At 40.7% G+C, this 27,365-nt stretch overlaps 2 protein-coding genes across 4 annotated transcripts; one reads left to right on the plus strand and one right to left on the minus strand.

The window, feature by feature from the left end:
• Positions 1-4,104: 4,104 nt before the first annotated feature.
• On the plus strand, positions 4,105-8,118 carry LOC114433661 (plancitoxin-1-like). Its single transcript, XM_028402305.1, has 8 exons — positions 4,105-4,127; positions 4,295-4,392; positions 5,088-5,223; positions 5,392-5,473; positions 5,567-5,728; positions 5,808-6,011; positions 7,172-7,246; positions 8,096-8,118. The coding sequence occupies exons 1-8, from the start codon at positions 4,122-4,124 to the stop codon at positions 8,116-8,118; spliced, it is 786 nt and encodes a 261-aa protein (XP_028258106.1). The 5' UTR covers positions 4,105-4,121.
• On the minus strand, positions 8,044-26,546 carry dhcr7 (7-dehydrocholesterol reductase). Of its 3 annotated transcripts, none has more exons than XR_003670353.1 (9): positions 26,446-26,546; positions 25,505-25,616; positions 25,042-25,264; positions 24,863-24,953; positions 24,550-24,763; positions 24,268-24,472; positions 23,984-24,115; positions 23,137-23,870; positions 8,044-8,054 (listed from the first exon to the last, which is right to left on the minus strand). XR_003670353.1 is itself a non-coding variant. In XM_028401837.1 (8 exons), exons 2-8 carry the CDS (start codon positions 25,591-25,593, stop codon positions 23,406-23,408), a joined length of 1,419 nt encoding a protein of 472 aa, XP_028257638.1. In that variant the 5' UTR covers positions 25,594-25,616; positions 26,446-26,546; the 3' UTR covers positions 22,545-23,405. The 3 variants fall into 3 exon arrangements, 1 of the variants encoding a protein (XP_028257638.1); XR_003670352.1 differs by lacking the exon at positions 8,044-8,054 and adding an exon at positions 15,398-15,409 and having other exon boundaries at positions 22,588-23,870; XM_028401837.1 differs by lacking the exon at positions 8,044-8,054 and having other exon boundaries at positions 22,545-23,870.
• Positions 26,547-27,365: the final 819 nt, after the last annotated feature.

Genomic DNA, 27,365 nt, shown 5'->3' on the forward strand with positions numbered 1-27,365 from the left:
TCCCCCTTTACCTGCTCAGAGTGCATCTTTTGGATTCACCATTTTTTAACAAGACAATGTACAAAGATATCCACAAGTGCACAGAAAGAGGCGACTGTCACCCAGAAGGCTGTGGTTTGTTCCCCTTTTCACTTGTGTTAAACCAGGCTTTAAAAATACTTGGCTGGGTTTAGTAAAAGAAGGGTTGATTAAAATAGAGTCACTAAATCAGTAATGTCAGTTGTACAGCTACCATAGCTTGCTTAGAGCTGATAAACTTGACAGTATTTTTGTTAATATTGACAAAACACATTGTCTTATGGTAAATATGTAAAGATAAACTGATCAAGCCACTCACAAACACTGAAATCTTTAACAGTGACGTCATGCTTGTAATATTAGCAGTCAGCAGCTGTCCAAAGCACACATTGTGTGCGGAGTCAAACCCTCAGTAAGCTGTTTTGTTATTGTAGCTCTGCTGTAATAAGTCTTCTCTGTACTGTTGTACTGGCCGTCTCTCCACTGAAATGATTTATCTGGCAGAGATACCCACAGGGATAACTCACCATCAGCTCTTTGAACGGAGGTCATAGGTGACACCAATTCATCATAGTCAGGTAGAAGGGGGTAAATGATGGAGCCACACACACACACACACACACACACACACACACACACACACACACACACAGTGGCAGCTCTTCAGTGCCAGACGTGCTCGCTCAGTATGGAGCATGAATAGGAAGTGCTAACTCAAAACAATGTGCGGTCCATGAGTTCACACTCAGGTAGGTGCTGTCATGGGCTTACATAATAACTGAACCTGGTTTTTATGTTATCAGCAGTAGCATTTTCTTCTTTTTGTTTGCTCATTCAACAGAGAGTTAATTCCTTCCTTCCTTCCTCAGCTTACGTCTGTTAAGTTATGGGCGGAGTAAGTAGTTTATAGTATTTTCCTTTACGCAACTGACATTCAGATCAGAAGATTGCGAGAAGCGGTGGGAAGGTGGAGAGGTGGAGCAGAGGAGGGGAGGAAGAGACTCAGGTGACATCACCTCCTTCCCTTTAACACTATGATTGTGACTACGTGCTGCTACTGAAGGAAGCGGCGCTAGTGTGTTTCATTGATGGGCTGTGGTTAGACAGGATAACATGTAACAGTGTTACTCAGCACCTTGTGTATCAGTTCTCACACATTTGTGATGTCAAATACTGGAAAATATTCAGGCACAGCCACAAAGTCCAGTAAACTGCTGCTCCCACAGAGCCAAGTTTACCAGAAATATAAACTGACTCTGACCACTTTTTTTAAAAAATATTATCTGATAGATGGAGGAACAGCAGAAAAAGAACACCAGTATAGTAGCTGGCATGATTCAATCTCAATTCTGGTGATAGTGATGAGATTTGTAAGCAAATCTCTTTATCCTATTTGAATACAAAGCCATGCCACAATTTGTGAAAAAGTTTCAAATAAAAGTTGAAGACCTTTAAATGTTTTTAAATGCAAGTTATCGATGAAAAATGAATCTATAATGTATTGTGTTATTGAATTAAATTAGCATGCCATGCTAACCAGCTACCGGTGTGTACCAGTGTAATTCCACTTTGTAGCACAGGATGGAGTAATGAGTCAGTGTGCCCTCACTCAAACATAATAGGAGGAAGATGTAGCTTCTTCCATCTGATAATATTTGAACTGTAAGTCAATCATGTGAGGGGAAATAGTAAAACTACTGGACCTAGTCTGAAAAATGAAACAACAGAAATCTGTATAAAGTCCATACTGCATTTAGTCCACCTGCACCATAGGCAGTGTTAATGAGCTTTCCAGGATTGCACAGTCCCATCCATGCCATATTTGTTTGCAGTTTTTATGCCCCATGATCATCATAAAATACAATTTCCCAGCTATAACTTCTTTTTAAATGATTGCAGGTAAGATCTGACTTTCATGAAAGTTTTAGCCAACTAGACTGAACTGGAATTGTCTAAAGTTTAGAAACTGTTCTCGGTATGTTACTGCTGTTTCACTGCCTGCTCTGTGCTCCCATCACTTTTGCTTTCTCTGAGCATCAGATACGGTTAATGCTGCTTTAGCGTGTGCTTTACACACAAAGAAAGCCAGAGAGCAAAGCGAGATAACCTTGAGGTGCCAGAGGAACATCCATCAGACCCATAGATTGGTCAGTCAAACACATCAACTTTTAAGACACCCTGTAGAGACAAAGCGGGCTTGTACACTTGCTGGCCCCTCACCTTTAACCCCACAGCGAGGCAGCTGATAAGATACTGATGTTAGAACTTCAATATAAAGCAAATGGTGGCGAACGGCTTGACTGATTCTTAAAAACAATAATCAGTCAGCATTAAAATGTCCCTGTTGCATTTTCTGTGAGTGATGCATCCCATGAAGTCACCGAACGCTGCACTGACCATTACCACAGACAGCCCTTTATACATCCCTCCTCTCTCATGACCCAGCTGTGTTTACTGTCTGCTACTGTGTTTGATTCCCAGGACCTGAAGCGACAGCAGATCCTGGGAGAAACAACACACAGTTTAAATAGACGACTGAAGGCCAGCATGGGGAAAGCCTATCAATTGATACTGTGGCAATGATAACAAAGTCTTTGTTCTCGCTGGAACTGTACAATGGATTATTTTGTAACATTTGGAAAACAGAATATTCTCCCTCTGGGCAATAGCATAATGGAAGAAACCAATATCTATATTAAAAATATGTGTGTGTCGGATTTAGTTTTAAAAGTTTGTTAAGAAAATGTTTCTCTCATAGTCTGGATGCTTATTGTGTTGCTAGTTGCTGTCACCTTGATTGGTATTGTGTTTCCTATCAGCATCAATTTCCCAAACTGCTTGGGGAAACAACAGAAGATCAGCAGGAAGTAAAATGAAAAAAAAATAAAAACAAAAAGGGCAATATCTGGATTTTTATTTTAATCCTGGTGGACAGGTAGGGAGGTATATACTGAATGCTACTTATTGACCTTTGGCCCATTCAGGACACAACTGGACACACGTCTACAACAAAAATACTACATTGCATTAATTACACAGACCTGCAGTCTGTCTGTCTGAAGTGACATTATGCAAAACTACTATCTGAGTCCTCCCTGCCAGACAAAGAGCTACGAGAGGTGTACTAACCTAGATAAGAAGTGAGAAATATTCTTCTCAAGTAATAACAGTAACTGCTCAGTCAGGACTATTCAAATACATTCTATTATTTGGTTAAACTGATAACTGTTCACCTCAGATACACTTACTGTTCTGACCGTTTGACTGGCTCTGTGAACATACAGAATAAGAGGATTTGCTATGGCTTCAGGGAACGTTGATGTCATTACATCAGTTTGGTATTCATTTTAATAATGATACTAGCATTATTGTAAGTCTTTATGAGATGCTATTTTAGATTATATAGGAGGCCCCAGCTTAAATGAAGAGGTCAAAAAATGTAAAGTGCCATTCGGTCCCAGGTTCAAAAGTATCAATTAAAGAGTCTCTGAATTGATGACAGAAATGTGCGAAGCTAGATTTCCCAATGATTTTATGGACGGATGGAATAAGGACAACATTTTATCACTATGTTGTCAGATCTTGAATGACCTGTTAATGTGAATGAAATATCTGTGAAACTGGCTCAAACTTCTCCTTAGACTCACAAATTAACTATTTAATCATTTCGTGATTAGCTACATGTTAACAGTCATGGTTAACTTTATACAAATGTTTGATAAATGCTAACGTGATGTAAAAAGTTAAAGCTCACTGTAACACTATAATGTGCTATATCATTAAAGATTTCACTACATACACATATGGATGTTTACTACCGCTTAGGTAAGCTGCAGAGACATACCACCATGAGCTGAACTGCTGACGGGGTAAAGATGTAATAAACACTCAGTTTAATGTACAGCATTCACTTGATGGTGTGACTGTTGTAAAATGAAAAGACAGTTACATTAATAACATTATCTAAATGTGATAATCACACTCTCCCAGCCTGGCCAAAAGTGCATGCAAATCACATACAGTCAGACATGCAGTATTTTCTGAGCCCTGTCTATATAAGTGAAAATGAGATCAGTTGAGGATCATTGAACTCTTCAGGCACCATGATGGTAAGTTTTAATCATCCTACTGTTTTACTTCTATTCTGTATAGACAGTAGAGGCTGATTGCTTTATAACTGGAACACTCACACTGTGATACTGTAACAGTCATTAGCAGTGAGGATTATAACAGCTGTATAAAATGATATGCTGTTTACATTATCCTGGTGTTTCAGGACATCCTTTTGAAGACTGCCCTCACTGTTGGTCTGCTCTGCCTGGGATCAGAGGGCAAAATAACCTGTAAAAATGAGAGTGATAAAGAAGTGGACTGGTAAGACAACACTTGAATGGGGTTTCAAAATTTTCTCTACAAATATTATTGTATCTAAAAAATACTTAGCATTAGGTGCTGACTAGTTATGTAAAATCCTATTCAAGCGGTGTCCAACAGAGCAGATGTCCAACTGTTAGAAATGTTTCCCTACTCTTATTCCACTCAGTCCTTTCTTGAATTGAGACCTCAGACCTTGGATCACCTTCAATGTATTATTTACTTCAAACTGATCACTCTGTCTGACACTCTTCTCACCTCTAAAACATTCACCACAAACTCCTCCGTCAGATTCACTCCTGCCTCATTTCTCTTCCACACTGTGATAAAACAGTTTGTCTCCCCCTCATATTGGTGATTTATATGTTTTTTTGATTTGAGTTTTATACCAGACATTTCTATCTTGGGATTTAAAAGTTTCAGTGTAAAACTGAGCAAATTAGGACTAAATTGCGATTTTCAGCATTGAAGTGCCTTACAGTGAACATCCTAAAACTGATCATTAGTTCAAATGCCTCTCTGGGCTCCTGTATGGTACAGTATGGGAAATATGCGGTTCATGGTTTGAATGTTGGGGAGGTGACAGCACAGTTCTATTAACCTTTTCTCATGCTGGAAGTCTTCTCTGTATTTGCACATTCATTCACATGAAAATGTTAAAGCAATGTGATCTTTTTTCCACTTGTCATCAACAGGTACATTTTGTACAAGAAAAATAATGGTGTGGAATATTTTTACATTGGTCCAGGAGACACAGAATTTAAGTTTTTCAACTCTATCAATGAGGATAATGGTGTCCTGGCAAATACACTGCAGCCCTACTTTAAACCGGTGAGAATCATGGCACTGGATGGCCTTTTATATGTTTTAAATGAATGATGCTCTGGTTTTAGCAAGAAAACCTACCTTGAGAATCTGGTGTAACAGTGCAGTGTATGTAAAGTGTGAACTGAACTAACTTGCTTAATGATTTTCTTCACACGTTTGCCTCACATTTAGCCTGACAGGTCTGGATACATCGCATACAGTGATCAACCACCCGATGCTGATGCAAAGTATAAACATTATGGCCACAGCAAAGGTGGGGATAATTTTCCAAGGTCTTCTGGAAAACAGAACTGTTTATACTTTACCTTGTAGTTCAGCTTCAGCAGCTTTTGTTTAACCTCTGTAGGTGTTGTGATCCTGGATAAAGAGACTGGAATCTGGCTCTTACACAGCACACCGAAATTTCCTGAAAAACAAGACAAAGATGCATTCTATCCTGGCAGTGGAAAAAGAAACGCTCAGATATTCATTTGTGTAACATTCAAATATGGCGACTTCAAACACATAGGTACAGTAACATCTATGACAATCTTCTAATAGTGTGCACAGATGGAGGACTCACGTGGTCTTTGTTTTACTGTTTTCAGGTGAACACCTTAAGAATATTCATGCTTTCCCATTTGCATATAAAATTCCAAACGGAGGCTTCCATAAAGCGCTGCAGGACGTTACAAACAAGCAGTACTCAGACCCAAACGAACTGAAAGAACCCCACCATGATTTTAAATCAGAAGCTGGTCAGACCTTTAAAAGTTTTGTCAAGAAAACATCAGAAGATGAAGAGCCTGAAGGTAAGTCTTGTGCTGCCTCACTAAAAAAGTGTATGTGTCATTTAAAAATAAACATTGGACTAGAGTTTATTTTTAAGCCTTCTTAATGCAACATTAACTTGTCATGATCCCTGGTTTTGGTTTCTTGTAATTGCTTGCCAAGTCTCAGTTATTTTCCTACCTCTTTTTATATTTTTTTGTATTTCCTGTTTTATTTTGAAGTTTCTTGTTTCCTTGTGTCTCTTGTTCCATTTACTTCCTTTTTTGTTCCCTCCACGCTTGATTACCTGCCTGCCCCGGTTTTGTGTTCACCTGTGTCCTGTTAACATAGGCTGTGTTTGAAATCACTCCCAAATCACTATATGGCCCTATTTAGTGCCACTGTAGTGCTGTCCGAATTCTTAGTGAGAATTTTTATAGGGCCCTCAATGTATCCCACAATGCATCATGAAAAATATATTGATCCGTTTAATGAATGTAACACAACAGGTTGTGTTTGCTTTATTGATGCTTTGCCATAAAACGTTCATTGGGCTGTAACGGCACAAATTACAATTTCTACCAATGTTTAGCCGGTGGAGAGCAGCATGTTTTATTTGCAACTGCAATGACGTAACTGAGACAGAAAATGAAAAGGTGTCCCAATGATTTTACTATATGGTGCCCTGCACTGAACTCTCAGTAGGGAGTGAGTAAATGATTTTGGACATAGCCAGTGTGTATTTGAGTCTTGTTTTCACCTGTGTTGTTGTTAGTTTGGCTGTTGTGTCCTCTGTGTCACTAGGTTTGACCATGTCTTCATTTTCTTATAGTTGATTGTTAGGTTTTGTTACTTTTGCTGCCTTGGTTAGTTGTTTTTGTATTTTTTCAGTCTTCAGATTTTTTGTCTTTATGTTAGATAATGCTCTCCTTCAGTTTGACCTTTTGGCCTTGGGTTTTGTCTGGGTCCTTTTGAACTCTAATCATAACATAATTGAACACATAACACTGGCAGCATTTATTAATCTTCATCTAAATTGAACTTGAACTGAAAATCAGACCTTTTATAGAAGCCAACACAAGCAACAAGCAACACAATGTAACTTGTATCTGGCACTCAAAATATTACAACAGATTGATTGACAAGTATGGAAGGTGATTCTGGCTAATGTCTCCTTTGTCTTTGTTCTTTCTTCTCGCAGAGGGAGATCTTTATGTCACTATTGCAGAGGGACTTAAGAGTAATTTGAACATCCAGACCTGGCACAGCAAACCTGGTAAACAGTCTGCAACTAATAATGGATACAAACTGCACAATATTCATTCAATTGAAATTTTAAGGCAAACATGGAAGCAAGGAAGTGATCATTCCAAGTGGTGTGTTTCAGAAAACGAATGGACCTGTATTGCTGATTCAAATAGACAGTGTAACCAGTTCACTAGGCCTGGTGGTGCACTGTGTATTAAAAAAAAAGAAATAGCAGAAGTCTTTAGAAAAATTGGTAAACTGCAGTCTGAAGCACCTGCAGGCAGCAAAAGATCAGGATCAAGTCTCTCTCAAGATCCATCCTCCTCTAACAAAAGACCTAAGGGTTAAGTACCGTAGACATCTGTCTGTCTTCACTTCGACTCTCTATTAGTAGCATCGATTTGAGAATTCTGCAAACAAAAGTGAAAACGTATATATAAAGTTGGACCAGAATCAGCCTTTGTATCTGTCTAATGACCTGTAGAAGCAATGAAATGAAAAAAATAAATAAAAATAAAATAACTTTTAATCATTACCTGTATTTAATCATCAATATAATAAAACAAAATGCCTAAATGAAAGATACTTCCTGTATAGGTGTCATTATCACAGGCTCTAAACATGTTTATTTGTGTTGTATAATTTAACATGATATTCTCTGGGGATTGACTCACTTTTTCAGCCATCCTTAAATTTGTTGAAATGGTTCTTAATGTGGACAAGCCTCTAAAATCCTAATTTAACCTTGCTTTCATTTGTGGTATTAACTCTACTCTGCACAAACAATAGTTATTATGTATAAATCTATAAGAGATACAAAGATGTAATATGACAGCCTGTAAGTCCTTAATGTGCAAAAACATCTTCCATATTCCAGGGGGAATTATGAAAAACAGCTGACTTAAAGGGAGGGTGGAAAAGGGGTCTAATGCAGAGCAACTAGACTTTAAAAGAGGAGAGTACACAGAGAGCAGTTTGTTATTGAGACAGATGACACTAAATAGGCCACATTAACCATTAACCAATCACAGAGTTTTAACAAATGAGGTAAGTGGTGAGGTCATTACCTGTAACCTTTGAATTCAATCTCTGTGGTGAAGTGATTTAAAGGTGAGGGGCTGTTCATAGACACAGAGTGTGTGTGTGTGCATATTGTATGATGTCATGTTTAGAAGGAGGCATAACTGAAACAAGAAAATTACTTTTTGCTGTCTGATTTGTATGTAACGCTCAGCAGAACAGAGAAACCCTGCTCCTGCCAGTGCTGCACTATAAAAAACATCTGCACACACAGACCTGAGTGTCACCTTGGACAAGGCATGTTTCCTTACTTAGCCATATGCACACACACACACACACACACACACATAAACAGATGCCAGGACATAAGAGACGCCACTGGTGACCAAGACAGTCATTATTAGAATAATTGCTGTTGATGTAAACCTTCATTTAAACCTGGCTAATGGCTCACTGTCGCCTGCACACACACACACTGATAATCATACATTCCAGGAACACATTGTCTCCGTTCAGCAGGTCTCTGTCCCCCCATGTCTCTCCTCGCTCAGTCACCACATGGTTCTGCTGTATTATTCGGGGTTGACATTTTTGAACAGTTGGCAAGATGCTATGCTTTTCAAATGACCATGATTACATTAACGCATCTTAACCATGACTCCTTTACGATGACCTTTATGTGACCTACAGTGCAAACTATGTGTGCTGTTTGTGAGGTGTTGTCTGAGATTCTCCATAGGTGTGTGGACTCACAAACATGGAGATAAAAGGGAAATATAGATAAGTGCCAGATGAAAGAAGTGTCTCAAACTGCCTACAGTAATAACTCTTTGTTAGTAACATGTGAGGAGTATTGGTGAGGTGAGGGATTTTTTTTTTAGATGGCCGGGAGAGGGAGTTCTGGGTTTCTCTGCTTAGGCTTAGGCTGCTGCCCATGTGACCTGGTCCTATATATTATTCATTCATGTTTATCATATACTTAAAACTTTGCAGTATGAACCAACACATTTCTCTTATTTAGATATTCAGAATAAGCCTCACACACACACACAGTTTTAAAAGCTGCCATGTCTGTCAGAGTTGTTAATGGACCAATTCCATTTTAAACATCCCTGACAACTGAAAAATTGAACTCATCTCACACACACCATTTCTTATGTACCAAACATGCAGCCACTCTGTGTACACTCATTCACATAGATACACATCAATTCCCTGTTCTGTGTCTCTCTCTATTTACCAGGGCTTGTCCTTCTTCATGTCCACTTCCAGATCATAACTCCCCACCCCCTCCCTCCCTCCTTTTCCTCCCCTCCTGCCTGCAGAGCCTCCACAAATGAGATAAGAGCACTAATGTGATTGGGAGAGAGAGAGAGAGAGAGAGAGAGAGACAGAGATATAGAGAGAGAGAGTTTGTAATTTAATAGAAGCTCCATCAGGCTAATGGAACAGTGGATTGACCGCCCAGCCTCCTACACACACACACACACATTTACCCTCCACTGTATTGTACCTTTTGAGCGTGGGAACCTATTAGCATTCAGCACGATATGCCGGCCCGCAGAGTTAAATGAATACGTAGAAAGAAAGAGGGGACATGGGGAGGTTGAAAGAGGAGGATAAATCAGCGAGTGTGATGGATGGAATGGCATGAACAAAAAATTGAAATGATACTTTTAGATGGATGATCAAAGAAACACAAGAAGCCCTCCATATTAAGGAGGAACAAAGTGCAAAAAGCGAGGCAGACAGACGACTGATGTGTTAGTCACCCCGTGCAGACAGTTCACCAATTATGGCCGTGCAGGTTTTCATGTAGTTTGTTGAGGATGGGGCAAAGTGAGTGGAGGCTGAGGGGGTGGAGTCAGGTTGAGGGGTGGGTAGAGATGACAGATGATTTTTCACTCACAATCTGTCTGGCCCAGCGGAAATAAATGAGCGTGTACTCCTTTTCCTAGCTATCTCACACACACAAACACTGCCGATTCTCATTCACATACAGGCCTGTCGGCTGATTTATTTCCACTTACGCTCTCAAGTGCGGAAATTTGGACGAGTGACAAAAAGTACAAGCAGGACGTGTCCTTGAGCGGTGCAGTTGTTGCTCTTCCCTTTCTCTCTTCTCTTGCAGTTTTACTTCTTCTACTTCCTTTTATTGACAGTACATTTGCCTTTTTATTCATCAGACTTCCGTTTTTCTGAAAATACATCTGTTGTTCTTTGTCTACTTTCCGGTCACTTAGAAAAGAGATGTCATCAAATTTCCTCTCATTTGTGACCCAGGTGGAACAAGCCTCAGTGAACCACGTACGAGTGGGCTGAGAAATCAGATTCCAAAAACCGCAGTTCCATCAATGGCCACTTAAGGCTAGCACCAAAATCAAGTCAATCCCCACCGTCCTCTATGTTAAACCTGTATAGCACCAGAAAAGTAAAGATAATCTGAAATACTGGTCAACGGGAACAGATCTGCCAGGAAACATGTTATTTGTGAGATACCTTACCCAAAGGAATAAAATAAAATACATTTTTTGGCTCAGGTCAGTAGGTCATAGGTATATGCTGTCATTATGTGCTGCGCATTATATGCACTTCACAGACAGCTTTGATTTAGCTACACCCTATGTATTAATTCACACTTTCATATTGTCGAGGTACAGAACAATCTTAGAGCAAACATTTATTCATGGTCTAAAAACAAACAAACACCAGCTACAGCTGTGGCAAGAGATAGAGAATTAAATGTGACTTCATGTTCATGTCTATGAAAGAGTTAGTGCAGGTTATACAATATATGAAAAAGGTTGTCAATAACCCTGAAATGGAACATTTCAAAACAACAACTATGATGGCTTGTTTAACATTTTTGTCAACAATTTACAAAATAAGCAGGATTGAGACTGACAAATAGAAAAATTAAGTGTTTTAATGTACAATAAGTCCCATTCAGTCAGCTGGAGTCATACTGATCAGACCAGCTTCCTCCAGCAGCCTTTAATGAGAGTCTCCTTATATTCATTATGTGAGTGTGTGTGATCTTATCGGTAGTTAAACGCAATGTGAAGCAGAGAAGAAGCTTCTTGTAGTTGTATTTCTTTCATGTGGCCAGTAGGAGTCAGTTCATATGATGGTGCCTCTCCATGTAAAGCTGTCCTGCATTGATATCATAAAAAAACAGCTCAGGCAACCATATGCAAAGATGGAGACAGTGCTGCAAAGGTTGGTTAGTCTGATGTGGTTAGTCTTGTTTCTTTTTGAACAAATCTTTTTTTTTTGTTTTTTTTTATGCTTCATTGTTTCCTGGTTTATTTATTCATTTATTTACCCCTGTGTGTTGTACTTTGCAACTTCTTGTGTTTTCCCTCCTCTGTGATTGGCTGCTCCTCCCTAATTGTGTCCGCCTGTGTCTCGTTACTCTCACCTTGTGTATTTAGGCCATGTGTCTTTATCTTAATATAATATAATAATTATATATACAACACACATTTTAATGTGTAATTTTAATTACACTTCATCTTCAATGCAGATATGACATCAATACCAGTGTGCTATTAACAGTACAGTCTGTGCTTGATTAACATTGGCATGAAGTGTACAGACATTTAAAGATTCAACATCAACATCTGGGTATAGACAACATGGACACCCTCGGTCTGGCTAAGTAATACAATAAAAGAATTAAACTCAAGTCACCAAGGACAGAAGAAGGACTGCCTCTGTCTGCAGCTGCCGTCTTTCTCTGTCATCTCATTTTCTCCCAGCCACTGTTATATTTGGTTTGCAGCAGTACCTAAGGGAGAAGATGAGGAAGCCGTTGCACACACAGGAAGCTGAGGTTTGATTACCAGACTGATTACTGTTAACTTTGTTTGTAACGATATTGCTGCACACCGAACTATAAAGCATCTAAAATTGATTTTTGCACGTGTGTGTTTTTGTTCTTGTTGGCAACAAGATCCATAACTGTCATAATGCATTGTACATCCCATACCCACTTAACAGCCAGGATTTATAAAGGGATTCACCCACGCACATGCAGACACTGCTGTGTACACACACACACACACACACCTAGTAATGCTAATATGTCACAGTCATTCTGGGATAAAAATTGTATTGCTCTTAATCCTGACAGATCGGTTTCTTCTCTCCTCTAAACTCCTTTACAAGATTTCATGTTTGTATTACTGACATGAAAAATAACATGCAGCATCTGAGATTGTACTGAGTCAGAAAACCTCCTGACAGTTCTTCAGGGGTCTAATAACAGATATTTTAATCTTAAAATGAGAACTTTAACCATCCAATGTACTCTCTGTTCTCCCCCCTGGAATAAATTGGACTATCCAGACTACACTGACTGACTTTCAGCACTAAAGTTCCCAAAACCTCCATTCAGCTAAACCAGCTGGACTCTAATCCGAGCCATGGCATATTTGTCTTTGGTGTGTTTCGGTCAGGTTTCCAGTTCTCATCACTGGTGGAGCAGTGGATTCACATGCAGTTAATGTTTCACTTTGTATAGATAGTCAGTTGCTGATTTTATACATAGCTCCTACTTGCTTTGACACTGATTTATCCTTAGTCAGCAAAACAGTACCATGATGAAAGTCAGAGCCCTTTCACAGAAACAACTGATCTCCCCAGAGAAAGGTACTAGAACTGAACTACAAATTGCTCACTTCTAGTATTCCCTGAAAGTTATAAACCAACAGTGTTTATTGGTATGGCCCCGGCCTATGCCCTCACCCCCAGGGGTGAAAATAAACTTGTGCCAGCTCTTGTTTTCCACAGAGTCCCAAAGTGCAACTACTGCTGTGGCGTCCTTCCCCTGTGATTGGCCTATGGAACTGGTAAATGGCCAGGTGTCTTTCATCTGCTGGCCAATCAGTCGCTAGGTTGCTGGAGATCTGCTGTATAAGAGTCATTTCCTCTTTAGCCCGGGGAGGGAGATGTGTGTATGTGTATGTGCTGATTTAGCTTGTAACTTTGATTCAACTTTGACTGATTCAGATCTTTTAAAGATATGTTTCTCCTATCTTTACCTTGTCTTGACCTGTCTTTTTTTTCCAAACACAGCTCCACCAACTGCTCACTTCCAGCAACAGCAGGTTCAGCTAAATGACCAGCCTGTTATAGTGTGTGTGATGTAGCATGACAGTGTGAATGGAGAGGGGTGCGGCTGGAGCTGTGAAGGGAACTGGGTGTGGAAATGTGACTATGTGTGCCAAGGGACCAATCCTCCACAGGAACACACACACACACACACAGACACACACATGGGATGGCCTGTGGACAAGCTGGAAACATAAATGGCAGACAGGCCTCAGAATGGACACAGATGGGCTCTGTGCCAGCTGGCTGGCAGGGGAAATTGGTGTGTGTGTGTGCGTGTGTGCGTGTGTGTGCGCACGCACATGCTTTCAAGTGTGCAATGTTGTGCAGTAGATAAAGACGTTTAAGAGTGTCAAGACAATCACCATACACTGTCTGTACTATAATATGTGTTCATTTTCTATCACCTGCAACATTTCCTGAATGACACCGATCTGAATGTGGATATTAACTACGAGGCCTCATCCAGCTATTCATGGCAGCAGCTGTTTTGGCATTAGCCACATAAATCCAGTGACATTCTGTCCGTCTAAAAACAGCTCGCTCACAAAGCTCAGCCAACAGATCACTGCGGCAGGAGCTGATGGGAATCAGCAGTGAGGCTTGTTCAGACAGGACTGCCTGCGTATATGCTCATACAAACACACGTACAATGCACCCCTCCTGCTGTTATTGTTTGTTTTTATTTTGTTTTATTAAATTAAGAGCTTGTTTCTCCAAACTGTATCCATTTATTTACCCAAATCACTACATGTTCTACCATTGATTATAATGTATCCCCACAATTTTGAAGATCTCTAGATCTAAATCACCTGTTGCACAAAACCTGTTGCAAAAAAAACAGAAAAAAAGCTGCCCTGTAAAAGACTCCTGTGGCAGATACAGCTACTGGACACTGACACGTTATGCTGAAGCTACACATGAATTACTTCAGTGCATCCATACAGCTGTGCACAAACTAGGTCAGGGAACACTTTCTGATCCACATGAGAAGTAAAGACTGAATGGAATCAGTGGGACTTTTCCTGGAGATCAAAACTAAATAAACACACACGCACATGTTTGACGGAGGGATACTCTGCCTCTGCAGTGCCACTGGCCAGGGAGGAAGGAGGAAGTGGAGAGAGGAAGCACGGAGTGGCTGGTGACAATGCTTTCTACATCCTACTGCTCTGCTCAGGACAGCCAGCTCAGACTGCTGACAGTCCATTCACCCACCGCCACTGTTTGTCTGAAAGATTTAGAAACATGTGTTATTAAGATATTTAATGTAATGCTTATATTGTAAAAACAGTCCAAACTAATTCATCTGAGTCCAGGACTTATACAGAACATTTTTCTATTAACATGCAGACAGCATGGATTTGCAATGTAATTAGAAAAAGGTTCAAAAACATATTAAATTCACCTCTTAATGCATCCGATATGTCCTGATTATTTGATTACCTACCACGCCTGTGGGACATCAGAGAAAAGGGGAAAAAAGAGCTTCTAACATATCTCACTGCAGAAATGGAAATCAGTCTACGAGGCGTCAGACGTCTTAGACAGCTTAGATAGTGATCAGTGTAAGAAGGATTATTGTCGGTGGGGGATTGATTGGATGGTGCTTAATGTAAAGTTAGAAACTAAAATCTGTGCTGTGCATGTGTCTGTCTGAAAAGTGTTACTCGGCTGGTCTTTAAAGGTAAGGGTAGCCACGCCTCCCAATCACATGGATGCACATTACCTGATGACGAGCTGCAGTCTGTGACTTCGGCCATCATGCACGTACCTCTGGTGCGACGAGCAGGAAGAGAGTGACAACCAGCCAATACTCCGCGCAGGGTCCACCCGTAGGATTGGCTGATGTTTTTAGCGTTTTATAGCTTCCACAGATGATTCATATTCTTCGTTTTAATGTGAAACTGCCGAACTAATCGATTGCTACCAGACTGTAAAGAGAAGTTACACTAATTTAACAAAAAGTGCATCACAATGAAATCTCCTACCCTACCTTTAAGGCCTACAGACGTCTGACAAGTCAGGCCATCTTTGGTTAAAAAGTAGAAGTAGGCTCATCAAACGACACATGCATCTACCAGGACTGTGTACTCTTATATATATAATAGACCCTCACATATATAGCTCTCATATATTGCATCAAAGGTTGAGCCAGTTTCCCACCATGGATCTTACGTACGCCTTTTTTACCACAGACCTCCGCTCTAAACAGTATGCATATTAAAATAACAGCTCCTTTAAAACAGTGTTTACAAAGTGTCTTCACACATTTTACATTAAAGGTGAAAAAAACAAAGACAGAGTGAACAAGAAGTGAACAAACCAGATCACGACAAAATACAAACTAAGAATGATAACATATAAAAAAGGACTGTGGAGAAGGTGACCCACTGAGGAGCTGGCTCATGTGTGGGGTCAACAACTCTATAGTGTAGCTTGGAGTCAAACAGAGATGTGCAGGATCGGGGTGATGCGAAAACACAGAAAATGTCCTGCACTCCTCACAGAAAGAACCACTTTCACTTTGTGAAGGTGCTCTCTCGCTCTCAGGCCTAAATGGATATTTTGCTCTGCTGCGTAACTCTGCAGCAAATTATGTCTAGGGCTATTTTCAATTATATTAGATAGAATTCTGGATCCCAGGAGGAGTAAATCATGCTGTTTTTGGTATATATCCTGAGAAACTGCAAGAAAAATTCTTTTAGCACATTTATGCTCTCAGAGATGATCCATTTTTAGTCTGAATGATTTATGGTCTTGCCTTAAATACTATAGGACAAAGTCAATACATCTTAAAGTGCTGGCCCCACATTTTAACATGCATAATAAAATATAACATCGGACAAATAAGGCAAGGAATCCCTGTATGTGTGTCTTTGTTTGCAGGACATTCATGACAGTGGTGCCTAAATTTAGCTAAACCTTGGTTGCATTAGGGGCCAGTTTGGTGTTATATTCAGGTGAGTAGATCTTACTTGTAATAAAACACACGAATCTGCAACCAGCTTACTCACCGCTGCTGGCATTGTGATCGCTTACTTCACAGAAAGCAAGAGCACAATAAATGGAGCAGCATTGCAAACACAAAATAAAATGTTAGTGATGTACCTTTTTCTTGACAGCCTGCTGCTCCCCGCTGTTAGGGAGGCAGTTTGGACTTCCTGCTGCTACCGACTTCCTGCCAGTGTAAATGCCAACGCTACAATTTCCCCATCATTGCACCATCTAGCTTTGCTTGTTTGTATATTTACCTTATTTATTTTTTAAAGTGCTGAGAATATCATTAATATCTAGATAAATCATCTGTGCACACATTAGGTGTGTGTTTCAAGTCCACTGATAATCACACCGGTGATCAGTGACTCACAAGCTGCTGATGAGCATATGAACATAATGTAAGGTGCTGAAGAGGACACCACTCCTTAGACTACACGTTATGATTGAGGATGCAGGGGAGCAGAGGTGACCGGACTGGGAAGGTGTGGCAGCGGTGTGTGGGGTGACAGTGTGAGATAGAAGATTATACAGTAGTCAGAGGACCTGGTATGAGGATGGAAGGGTGGAGAAGGTCAAATAAAGGGTGGGGTTAAAAGCATGTGTTTAGAATTGTCCCCCTGGACGAAGGTGAAGAAGGGAATGGGAATAAGTGAGCATTAAGGGGAAGAGGTGACATATATACAGATAGTTCAAGCCAAGAGAGAGCAGCAGGGTGTGGATGGGAATGAATTGTGTGTGTGTGTGTGTGGAGAGCCAGGCATGGTTTTAAAGTCCCTACAGACCTGTATTCATGACTGTATAAGTACGATCCACGGCTGGACTGTTCATAAAATGCAACATGTGTTAGCCCTTTATTTCTGGCTCAGGTTCTGGCTGGGTTTCTCTGGCTCTGTATCAACACTGGAACCAACACGCAAAGGTCAGAGCTAATAATGTGGCAAGGAAGAGCTAGGCTCAGCAGTAAGATGGCTAGGAGAATAGATTGAATATGGGGAGCGGCGTGGTTAACGTGTAAAACAAAGCTTAAAAAACAGCCTGGCTGCCAACAAAAGGCGAGACTGAGCAGTTATGAGATGCATATGTGACTAAAACTGCTGACTTCACATCAGTGTTATACCCAACCTCTGGTTCTACTTCAGACAATTGGAAAGACAACGCATTGGATTGCTGTCATCATGTAAAATCTATACAGCGCAGCATTTGAATGTTGTGTGATTGTGGCAAGTGTGATTGAAGGTAATGGAAGAGTGATTGGTCTTGTGATTTATTAAAGAGAAAGCTATTAGGGCTGTGTGAGGCACTGCTGCAGCTTCAATTATCATTAGATCTAGTTCAGACCAGTCAGCTAATTGTTAAGAGAAAAGTACAAGGCTCATTCAGCATCTCTGTGGGTTCATATACAGTAAGAAGGTGATCTGTAGAACTGAGAGCAATACCATTTACCTCATTAATGTACACACAGCACCATTTATTGAAAGAAAAAGATAAGACATTTTTCCAGATGTATTAAAAAAGAAAAAGTGAAATATCATGGTCCTAAGTATTCAGAGCCTTTGCTGTGACTCTCATATATTGAACTCAGGTGCGTCCATTCCTTCTGATCATCCTTCAGATGGTTCTACACCTTCATTTGAGTCCAGCTGTGTTTGATGATACTGATTGGACTTGATTAGGAAAGACACACACCTGTCTGTATAAGACCTCACAGCTCACAGTGCATGTTAGAGCAAAGAGGATCATGAGGTCAGAGGAACTGCCTGAAGAGCTCAGAGACAGGGTTGTGGCAAGGCACAGATTTGGCCATGGTTACAAAAAAAAACAAAATTTCTGCTGCACTTAAGGTTCCTAAGAGCACAGTGGCCTCCATAATCCTTAAATGGAAGACGTTTGGGACGACCAGAACCCTTCCGAGAGCTGACCGTCCGGCCAAACTGAGCTATGAGAGAAGAAGAGCCTTGGTGAGAGAGGTGAAGAAGAACCGTAAGATCACTGTGGCTGAGCTGATGCAGTCGAGAGATGGAAGAAAGTTGTAGAAAGTCAACCAAAAGGGTGCTTCCAATAAATTCAGAAGGCTCTGAATACTTAGGACCATGTGATTTCAGTTGTTCTTTTTTAATAAATCTGCAAAAATGTCAACAATTCTGTGTTTTTCTGGCAATATGGGGTGCTGTGTGGACATTAATGAGGAAAAATGAACTTAAATGATTTTAGCAAATGGCTGCAATATAACAAAGAGTGAAAAATTTAAGGGGGTCTGAATACTTTCTGTACCCACTTTATACGCATACATACGGACCCCAAACAAACTGCGTACAAACGCCACCATTTCTGGAAAATCGGTAGATTGTTTCTTGACATTGTTTAAAAGACTGGAAGACAAAAATTGGTGCAAACATTTTACAAATCTGTCCAAGCGTAGAACTGTGACTAGTGAGAGGGTTCGAAGTGAGCCTCTAGTGGCCCACATGTAAATCATCAAATGTGGCTCAAATTCCCCAAATTTAATGTAGACCTCTTTGGGCAAAGATATGTCTTTCTGTATGTGGCCCTGAAGTGGCCCACAGAATATACTTGGTTAGTTTTTGGTAGAGGTGTTCCTATGGTCTGGTCCACTTGTAGCTCAGCTGTGGCAACCACCTGTGGATTACTTGACTGCCATCATTCCACACCATAAGTGGGCCAGATAAACATGTTTAAGTGAGCCAGATTTGGGCCACACCAACTTTTGCTATCTAGGTTTGGACAATTCAGTTCAATTCAATTTTATGTATAGAGCACCTTTTACAATCAAAATTGGTACAGAAACCCCGAGCCTGAACCCCTTTTATCAGGAAGAAACCCTTAGCTCATAAGGGTGAACTGTCCTTAGATCTGATTGAAGATCAACAACATAGATAGCCCCAGTTCAATATTGTGCCTATGTGGTTCCTACCAGAAATGAAAATCTGTCTCTGCTATATGGAAACTGATGGAGTAGGACCTTGGAGTCACTTATCTGTCCTTGTCACCACATGTCATACCCACTAATGTTCCAAATTCCAGAGTTAGGCGAGGCGTGGTAAGGCAAGGGAAATCTGGTCAGAGGGGGTCCTTAGTGTTAAAGCCATGCCCAGTTTGGTACTGTCAACCATCCAGTGCCAGCTAATATCACTTTACCCACTCCATAACAACTGACTGTCACTTCTCACACACCCAGAGCTGCGTGCCTGTTGCTCGTCTCCCAGGCGACCAAACACATTGAAGAAAATCCCCTTTCTTATGGAAACTATGTGTAGGTGCCATAATGTGTCGAATTGTAGGATGTGCGAGATCATTGGAAGCAAACTGCTTATTCTGCTCTTTGGTTTTATTTTCGAATGTTTCAGATCTCTCAGCATCGTTTATAATCTGGTAAACAGTGGTAGTGTAACTACAGCTGCACCAGCTCCCCTGCAGCTTTGTCAAGCTCGATTTAGCTCACTGTTAGCTGTGTAGAATTCAAGCTGTTCTCAACTAGAGTCTGACTGAAGCAGAGGAAAGTCAGGCCCTCGACTTCCACACTCCAAACATGTAAAATATGGGCAATTTACTAGCTGTGCTCCTGCTGTTGACACCGCTGATGTGTGAAGAGTGTGCCTCCATGCCTCGCAAGCCTTGTTAATATGAGATGAAGCATCTACAGCCAATCATATTTTTCTTCCACATCAGCTATGGATTTGTGCTGCAGACTCAGAATCCTTTTTAATCCCTCTAATTTTTTCTCTGCTCCTAATCCTTTTTTAATTCAACTTTCTGAGTGACTTACAAGGAGTCAGGTCCAAAATGTAGACATAGGATTCCGCCAGCTAACTACCTTTTCTCAACTTAAGACCTGTTTCAATAGGTCTGGAGGAGAACAATGGAGAGAGACCTTAGGTGGGACGTGTCGTCTGGTTTCAGGGTGAAGCAGCATTTTGTCTGGAAGCCATAAAGTTCAAGTTGCTGCTGAACTGAGAAGGAACAGACACCTGATCAAAGCAGATTTTTCTGCAGTCTCAGCATCTATGGGGGTCTTTATCTGTGTCCTGTGTGAGGCCCTATAATGTATATATGTTAACCTTTAACATCAGTTTTGTTTAGTCTGATGGTCAGTCTGGCTGTCTTATCAGTTATCGTTAGCTAAGACGGACTCAGCCTGAGGTCAGAGGTCAGAAGTCAGGGGGGAAAAAAGAGGAAAAAGAAAGAGGAAATAAGAAAAGTCACTGTTGAGTTCACAGACTCAACATCTATGTAATAAAAAAATAGTGAACCTACACTACTGAACAGGCTGAAACAAGCAGACTTTGCTGCTTGTTTTCAAGGGTTTCTTGCCATGTGAAATACAGCTACTCTTCCATCTGTTTTAATACATAGTACAAACGGTGTATTGTCAGGTGGGAGCCGGCCACCAAGAGGATGTGTGGTCACTCTTTGATGTCACACACAACTTTTTCTAATGTCTTTCTAATGACAGTCATCACAAAATGAGCTTTAAAAATGACAAACATGTTGTGTAAATCACAAACTTTCAGTCCCAGGGTGTTGTTGCACCAGAAGTGCCACAATGGAAAAATCTCATTCTGAAGATGGGAGCTTAGGAAATGGTTCACCAAAGACAGTCGGATGTTTTCTCTGTCTCTGACTAAAACAGCGAGAGTCACCGCAAGTGAGGCTTAAACCAAAATGGCTGACTTGGGCGACCTCTTTTGTTCCTAGGCCGCCGAAGAAGAAGACATTAAAAATAGACACCCGCAATAAATGCAGCCATTCAGCCCAAAGTACAAGAGGTCGACATTATGATGTCTGGAATTGCTCCTCTGCCACAAACCCCAAACAGACAGTCTATCTAACCTCACCCGCCACAATGTGATTATTAAGCCTACTGTGGCCTGGAAGGCTCTTTAGTGGTCTGCTGCACTTTATGGTACATGTGAATTATCAGTGCCCGCAGTTTGCTGACAAATCATGTACTTTCCTCCCTCTGCGGTGCCCCTTTCCTCCTGGCTTACGACTCTCACCCACGAGTCTCTTACCCCCCAAACTTCCAATAAAAACTAATTTGGCCTCTCGGGAAATCAAGCCAACTTTAACTGAGGAATGGCACCAGCTCCAAGTATCCCATTGTGCTGTCTGTATAGCTCATTCTCTCTCTCATTCTTTCTGCCATTCACTCCTACTCCCATTTTTTTCTTCTCCTTGACCCCCACCGGTCCTTCACTTACAGATGAATGTGCAGCTGCTTCCACAATATGGTTACTGTATACAGTGGACATTTATATGGATGGGCACTTGATTCCTACAGGCAAATTCAATAGTCTAGCTTTTAGTGTCATCACAAAAAGATCACCCCTTTCTTCAGATTCCATCTATTTCACAGACAGCTATTAGTCAGCTTGGTTACAAGTGAACTTGGCCTTCGCGCAGTATAGCCTCCTCAATCTCACGTAACACTTCCTCGCAGTCAGGGGCAATTTGAGAAGCAGCTAACCTGAAAAAAAGAATCAAAGGTAATTTAGTTCTATGTACCAGTAATGCAATGTAATGAATCGGGTGCATATTGCATTAGCGTTGAACAAAAGAAAGAGAAATCAATGTCTCCCATTATCATAACTGATTTACATCCATAACCTGTATCATTACAGTGATAGAAGACCTGCACATGGGGAGGTTCATGGAGCGGGCACATATCGCGCTTACGTGGCACAAAGGACCACTACATCTGATGGATTACTAAACACTTGAGAACATGCTATCATATCATAAATGTCATGCCTTAGATGTTGTACATTTGATAAATGGAGTTCTTTCTGTGGCAGTTTTAGACGCATTTTCTTGTTGATATATTCTGACTTAATGGTTATAACACAGTGAGTGACTTGCATAATGAAGATGACGATAAAGATGATGACATTATATGAGCAATTATATGAACTTTAAGCTTTACCATTCTTCCCTATTCCTCTGACTGACCCCAGGCACTGTCATATGCTGCCCTCTAGTGCTGAACAAACCCAATTACATCACAAGAGATCTTTACCATAACTGTATGAACACTTGATGGAGTTTTATTCATTGGTTCAATCAATATTGCTCAGATCTGTTTAAAAAATGCAAAAATATATAGAAATTGTTCTAAATTGAAATGAAACAGTGAAAAAGTACTACTAGAATACTAGAAAATAGTCCACACAAAAGCGATTTTATACTTTATTCATGTCAGAAAGGAAATGATGGTACAAGGAAGTAAAAAGAAAACCCACAACATGATGGTTTGTACTGATGTAAATGTCGACCATGCAAATTCAGCAATCACACGTTTGAGTGCTTCACAGATTCAACTGATAATCTAAGTAAAAATCTTACTATCAAAACAAGGGTTTCTACTGTGAGTCCAACAACAAAGTTCCCCCTGGTGGTTAGACATAAGAATAAATCAAGCACAGCATTCATGCAACCTTTACACAAAGATGGCATTACTTCTCTACATGTGCGTATTCTCAGTAGAGCCAACAACCATATTTGGTCCTTTAACCAGGGAGCAGCAACAAAACATTGCAGGCAGTATTAATAGTAAATATCGCTCATAACACTATAACTTATTTACCCTATCATATGACCTGAGTGACATCATCAAAGTGATTGTGTTTTAGTAGCGAGAAACACAGGTATTGTCATACCATAGACACTGAAAGCAGGAATAATGTATCAACGCAAAACTAAAATTAGTCTTTTTCAATTTCACAAATAATTTCTTTTTGCCAAATTACACAGATAAGACCCATTGACTTTCTGTTGAAAAAATGTGCACTGCTGACTGACTGTTTTGTATTTAAGGAAAACAATGGTTTAATAGTATATTGTCACAGAATAAAAAAGTAGTTATTTGAAACTGCTTTTACTGAGGCAGAGAACTGTTGCCAATATATGTATATGTACATACAAAATATATAAAAATATAAAATGCAGTGTAGTGTGATCTCTTGATGTATAAAATTTAACCTATTACCCTTTGGTAATATTTAGATGTCCCACCATTCTTACCTCTTCCTCCTTTTCTAAAACACTCCAGGAACAAGCCGGTAAGGCACGGCGTCAGTATAGCTCTTCCAGTCTTTGCCATACTTGCTGCTGCAGCGGTGTTCATCGCGCACACATCGGTGGACCAGCAGGATGGTCATGTAAACAATGTAGAAGTATGGAAGTATGTGCCCAAAGCCACACGCGGCACAGTAGGCCAGAGAACCCATGAGGTCACCTGTGTAGTTGAAGTGTCGGGCCACGCCCCAGAAGCCTGAGGTCAGGAGTTTGCTCCGGTGCATGCCGCCATCAGCGGAGCGGTATGAGCACTCGATATAGGAGGGTTTGCGGCCCCAGATTGAGCAGGAGCCGTCGGTGCGACGGAACTTGTCCTTCTGGTGGTTGGTGGAGCGGAAGATGTAATACCCAACGAGGCCGAGCAGCAGGACTGCTATAGCGTGGGCGTCTGATAGCTGGACTGGGTGGTATACCAGGTACAGACCCTGGAAAGCCACAAACACAATTACTGTTGCTTAAAAGGTGCCAGGTCAATGTTACAGTATCATTATTTTTTACCCCTTGCAGTAATGGATTATTATTTCTCTGTGTATCTTACTTGGAGTGTGTAAAGGTATGGCAGCCAGACACAGTCTCCCCAGCCCAGATACCATCCAAAGTGGTCATGGCAGATATCAATGGTCTTTAAGTACCAGGCCTCATTCCAGAAAAAGTCCAACACATACAAAGCCTACAATTAAATACAAATGATCCAGTCATTTAATTTTTATTTTATTATGACTCACCGTGATGTTCGCTGAGGAGCAAAAAAAAACATCAGACACACAAACTGCTGAGTATGATTCTTTTTAAACAGTCTGTGACATCAGGTTTCCTCCTTACCTGCAGCACATTGACAATAATCATGGAGTTGGTGACGTGGCCGTAAAGTTCTTGCTGCTTAGCCATGTAGGACAGGTTGATGAGAGTCCAGGCTACAATTCCAGGTCGGCCATTGAAGAAAAGCTTGAAGTCAAACCACTTGCCAATGCGTGGATTAAACTCAATGCCCATCATAAAGTTATAGAAGATGTTTCCTGTGAACTTGCTATGAGGAAAAAAACAAGTTAATACAATGAGAATAAATCTACACTCTATAAGCATGTGCTGTGTATGAATACTGACCAGTCCTCTGCATTGGTGGGAAATAAGTACGCCTTTATAAAGGCAAAGGTGGACACAGTGTAGCCCAGTATGTTGGTGCACCACATCAGGGGGATCCAGTTGTCAAAGATGATGGTTGGAGAAAACCAGTGGAAATAATGGGCATTGGCAACCCACAGAGCATGAGTGATCAGCCAGCACTGCAGCCCATTGACCTCATATTTGTTGATCAGGCCTTATGAACAATATAAAATAATAGAAAGACGGATTTAACATATACAATTTGATACAAAATCCTCTCACAGATACGCATGGCTATGTGCATGTTAATTACCAGCAGGAGTTCGGGCTCCATCCTGCACTCCACCAACATAGCCAGGAATTAACTTATGAGCAAAATCAGGAATACACATATACAGGAACACCTAGGGAGACAGACAAAATATGTTTTAACTTAAAGACAAAATATTATTCCTGTCAGCTGCACTGTCAAGAATCTCCACCACTACCTACCTGGAAGCTGACCCAGATGGCATATATCTTAGCAGCTGACCAGGAGAAAGAGGGTGCCCGGGCCCAGATGGAAGGCAGCGTGGTCTGTCCCCGGTAGAGGGCAAACAGAGGCTCACTGATGGAACACTGGTATTGATCACAGGCCATGACAAAGTAGAACACAATAAAAGGAGCAAAGCAAAGGAGGCCAACAACACTGATCAGGGAAAACCAGTCCACCTCCCTACAAAGGGTAAAAAAAACACAAAATATAAGTAATTGCATGAACTCACACAATTATGTTTCTCTAACTATTGATGGTAATGTTTTTAAATAATAGTATGATAGATAAATAAAACAGCACAAAGCTGCGGAACAGCGTTTCAAATGTAATGTATTTATTTACATTTTGTGTTTATTACTTTACTGTGTGATGACCTTGACAGAACCACTCATTGAAGCACATAACATAGGTTAAACTCACCATGCCCTCCCCCACTGTGCGGCCTGCTCACTCTGCTCAGGTGTTTTCCCATTGGCATCGTGCGTGGTACGTCTCCTGGTAGTCTCCATGGTTGCTGCACCATCCAACTCCGCTGAAGGATGAGGTGATCAGGGGTTAATATGTAATGCAGCTTGTGCTGTTCACAAAATGTGCTTTTAAATGTGCTATTTCCCACGACTACAGCGTGAACTCTGACAAGACGAATACACACAGCCGAGCATTTCCAGTACACACAGATAATAGGGTAATTGGAGATTATTGAAGTGCACGTCCTTTGAGGTGAGTGATAACAAACAGGAGGTTAGTTAATAAAAGGACAAAAAGTTAGCTTTTTCAACCGGATTTGGAAACACTGAAGGCCCCATTAGCATTAATCTTAATTTACCTTTAAACCCAGCTCTATATTAAAGTCCTTGTATTATCAGGATTATATGACCAAAAGGGGCGGAAGCTCAGAGTGAGACAGAGAAAACACAAGATTGTCCCCACAACATGAGGTTTACAAGCACACACGCACTTCTGGAGCAAAGGTGATGATCAGATCGATGACTGATTTACATCCGAGGTAAACGAGCAGTAGTCTGTTACATAGTTATTTGGACCAAACTGCCCACATTGTTTCTTTCAACTTTCTAAAGACAAATGAAATATGCGCTGAGGGGAGGGGAGTAACCCATCGTTGCATAACAAAACCGAAACGTTTCATTTTTGTGGAAAATGTGCTGCATAATATGATGTTTTAGCCCATTAGTTCCCTCTTACACAAGCCTTTCTTCTGATGCTAACAAGAGCTACCGTAAACCACCATAAAAACAACCTATACACGGAGCCCTGCCATTTTAAGCATAATGTCATTATGCAAATAAGCTTAAATTAAATATGCGTTATATAAATTCGCTACTGTACCGTAGCTCACTCACCCAAAGACAGTTGTAACGGGAAACAGCACAGGTAACCTGTCCACTCTTCCCTCTTCCAGGTGCTGGTTATCCTGCAACCGCTGGAGGAAACTCATCGTAGCGCCACAGGCCCCGCCTATAAGGCCACTACGTATTAAAATGGAGCCAATGGTATTCACGCACAGGCGGGCCTGGGAAGCGGTTCTGGCTTCTGATTGGATAACACTAACTGGAGCCATAAGCACCCGATGAGGACGCCAGTGTCTGCATAATTCAGCCAGAGCTACTATCTACCTACCCTTTGACATTATAATAGGTTGTTATGTCACGATAATAAGAGCATAAGAGCTGCATTGAAAACTTAATTTGATTTTTGGAAACATTTTCAGAAATGATCAGATATATCTGTGGATGCTCTCATTCATCCAGGTCATAGTCTTTTTGTTCTCATAGTTTAAATCGAGGCAACTGGACTTAAGGATTGTTTTCTAAAGACGTTGTTGATCAGATACTGTTTCCCTTATACCACTCATATACATTCTGACATCTGAAATTGTTTACATAAGTCTCAATGATCAATTATTTGTTTTAGTCGAGCAGTATTTCTATTTCTATGCCCTATTTAACTTTTTAATATCGCTTACTGTTTTATATTTTTACTCTTTAACTGACCCCAGTCATTATTGTTACTGGGTCAGACTGTGGCCTCACATTCAAGTAAAAACGGTCTATTCATATCTCTGTGTGTGCTCAATCCAAAGAGAAAACTAAACCACATATATGCTAAAAGATGTAGGCTACTGCAACTTGCTTTAGAAAACAAAAACATAAACCAAGCACCAATCAGTGGATTAGGCAGATGTTCACATACAAATGCCTTTAGAAAAGAATGGGCCACCACAGGTGAAGCAGCAAATAATATGGAGGCCCTTCATAAGTTA

Source organism: Parambassis ranga, chromosome 3, assembly GCF_900634625.1.
Source record: "Parambassis ranga chromosome 3, fParRan2.1, whole genome shotgun sequence".
In the NCBI taxonomy this organism is placed as follows: domain Eukaryota; kingdom Metazoa; phylum Chordata; class Actinopteri; family Ambassidae; genus Parambassis; species Parambassis ranga.

Coding starts and splice junctions, on each gene's coding strand:
- LOC114433661 (XM_028402305.1), top strand. Junction 5,224..5,391: donor TGCAGCCCTACTTTAAACCG/GTGAGAATCATG, acceptor CCTCACATTTAG/CCTGACAGGTCTGGATACAT. Junction 5,474..5,566: donor ACATTATGGCCACAGCAAAG/GTGGGGATAATT, acceptor TAACCTCTGTAG/GTGTTGTGATCCTGGATAAA.
- dhcr7 (XM_028401837.1), bottom strand. CDS start 25,593: ATGGAGACTACCAGGAGACGTACCACGCACGATGCCAATGGGAAAACA. Junction 25,265..25,504: donor GCACAGTGGGGGAGGGCATG/GTGAGTTTAACC, acceptor TACCCTTTGTAG/GGAGGTGGACTGGTTTTCCC. Junction 24,116..24,267: donor TTATTGTCAATGTGCTGCAG/GTAAGGAGGAAA, acceptor ATTTAATTGTAG/GCTTTGTATGTGTTGGACTT.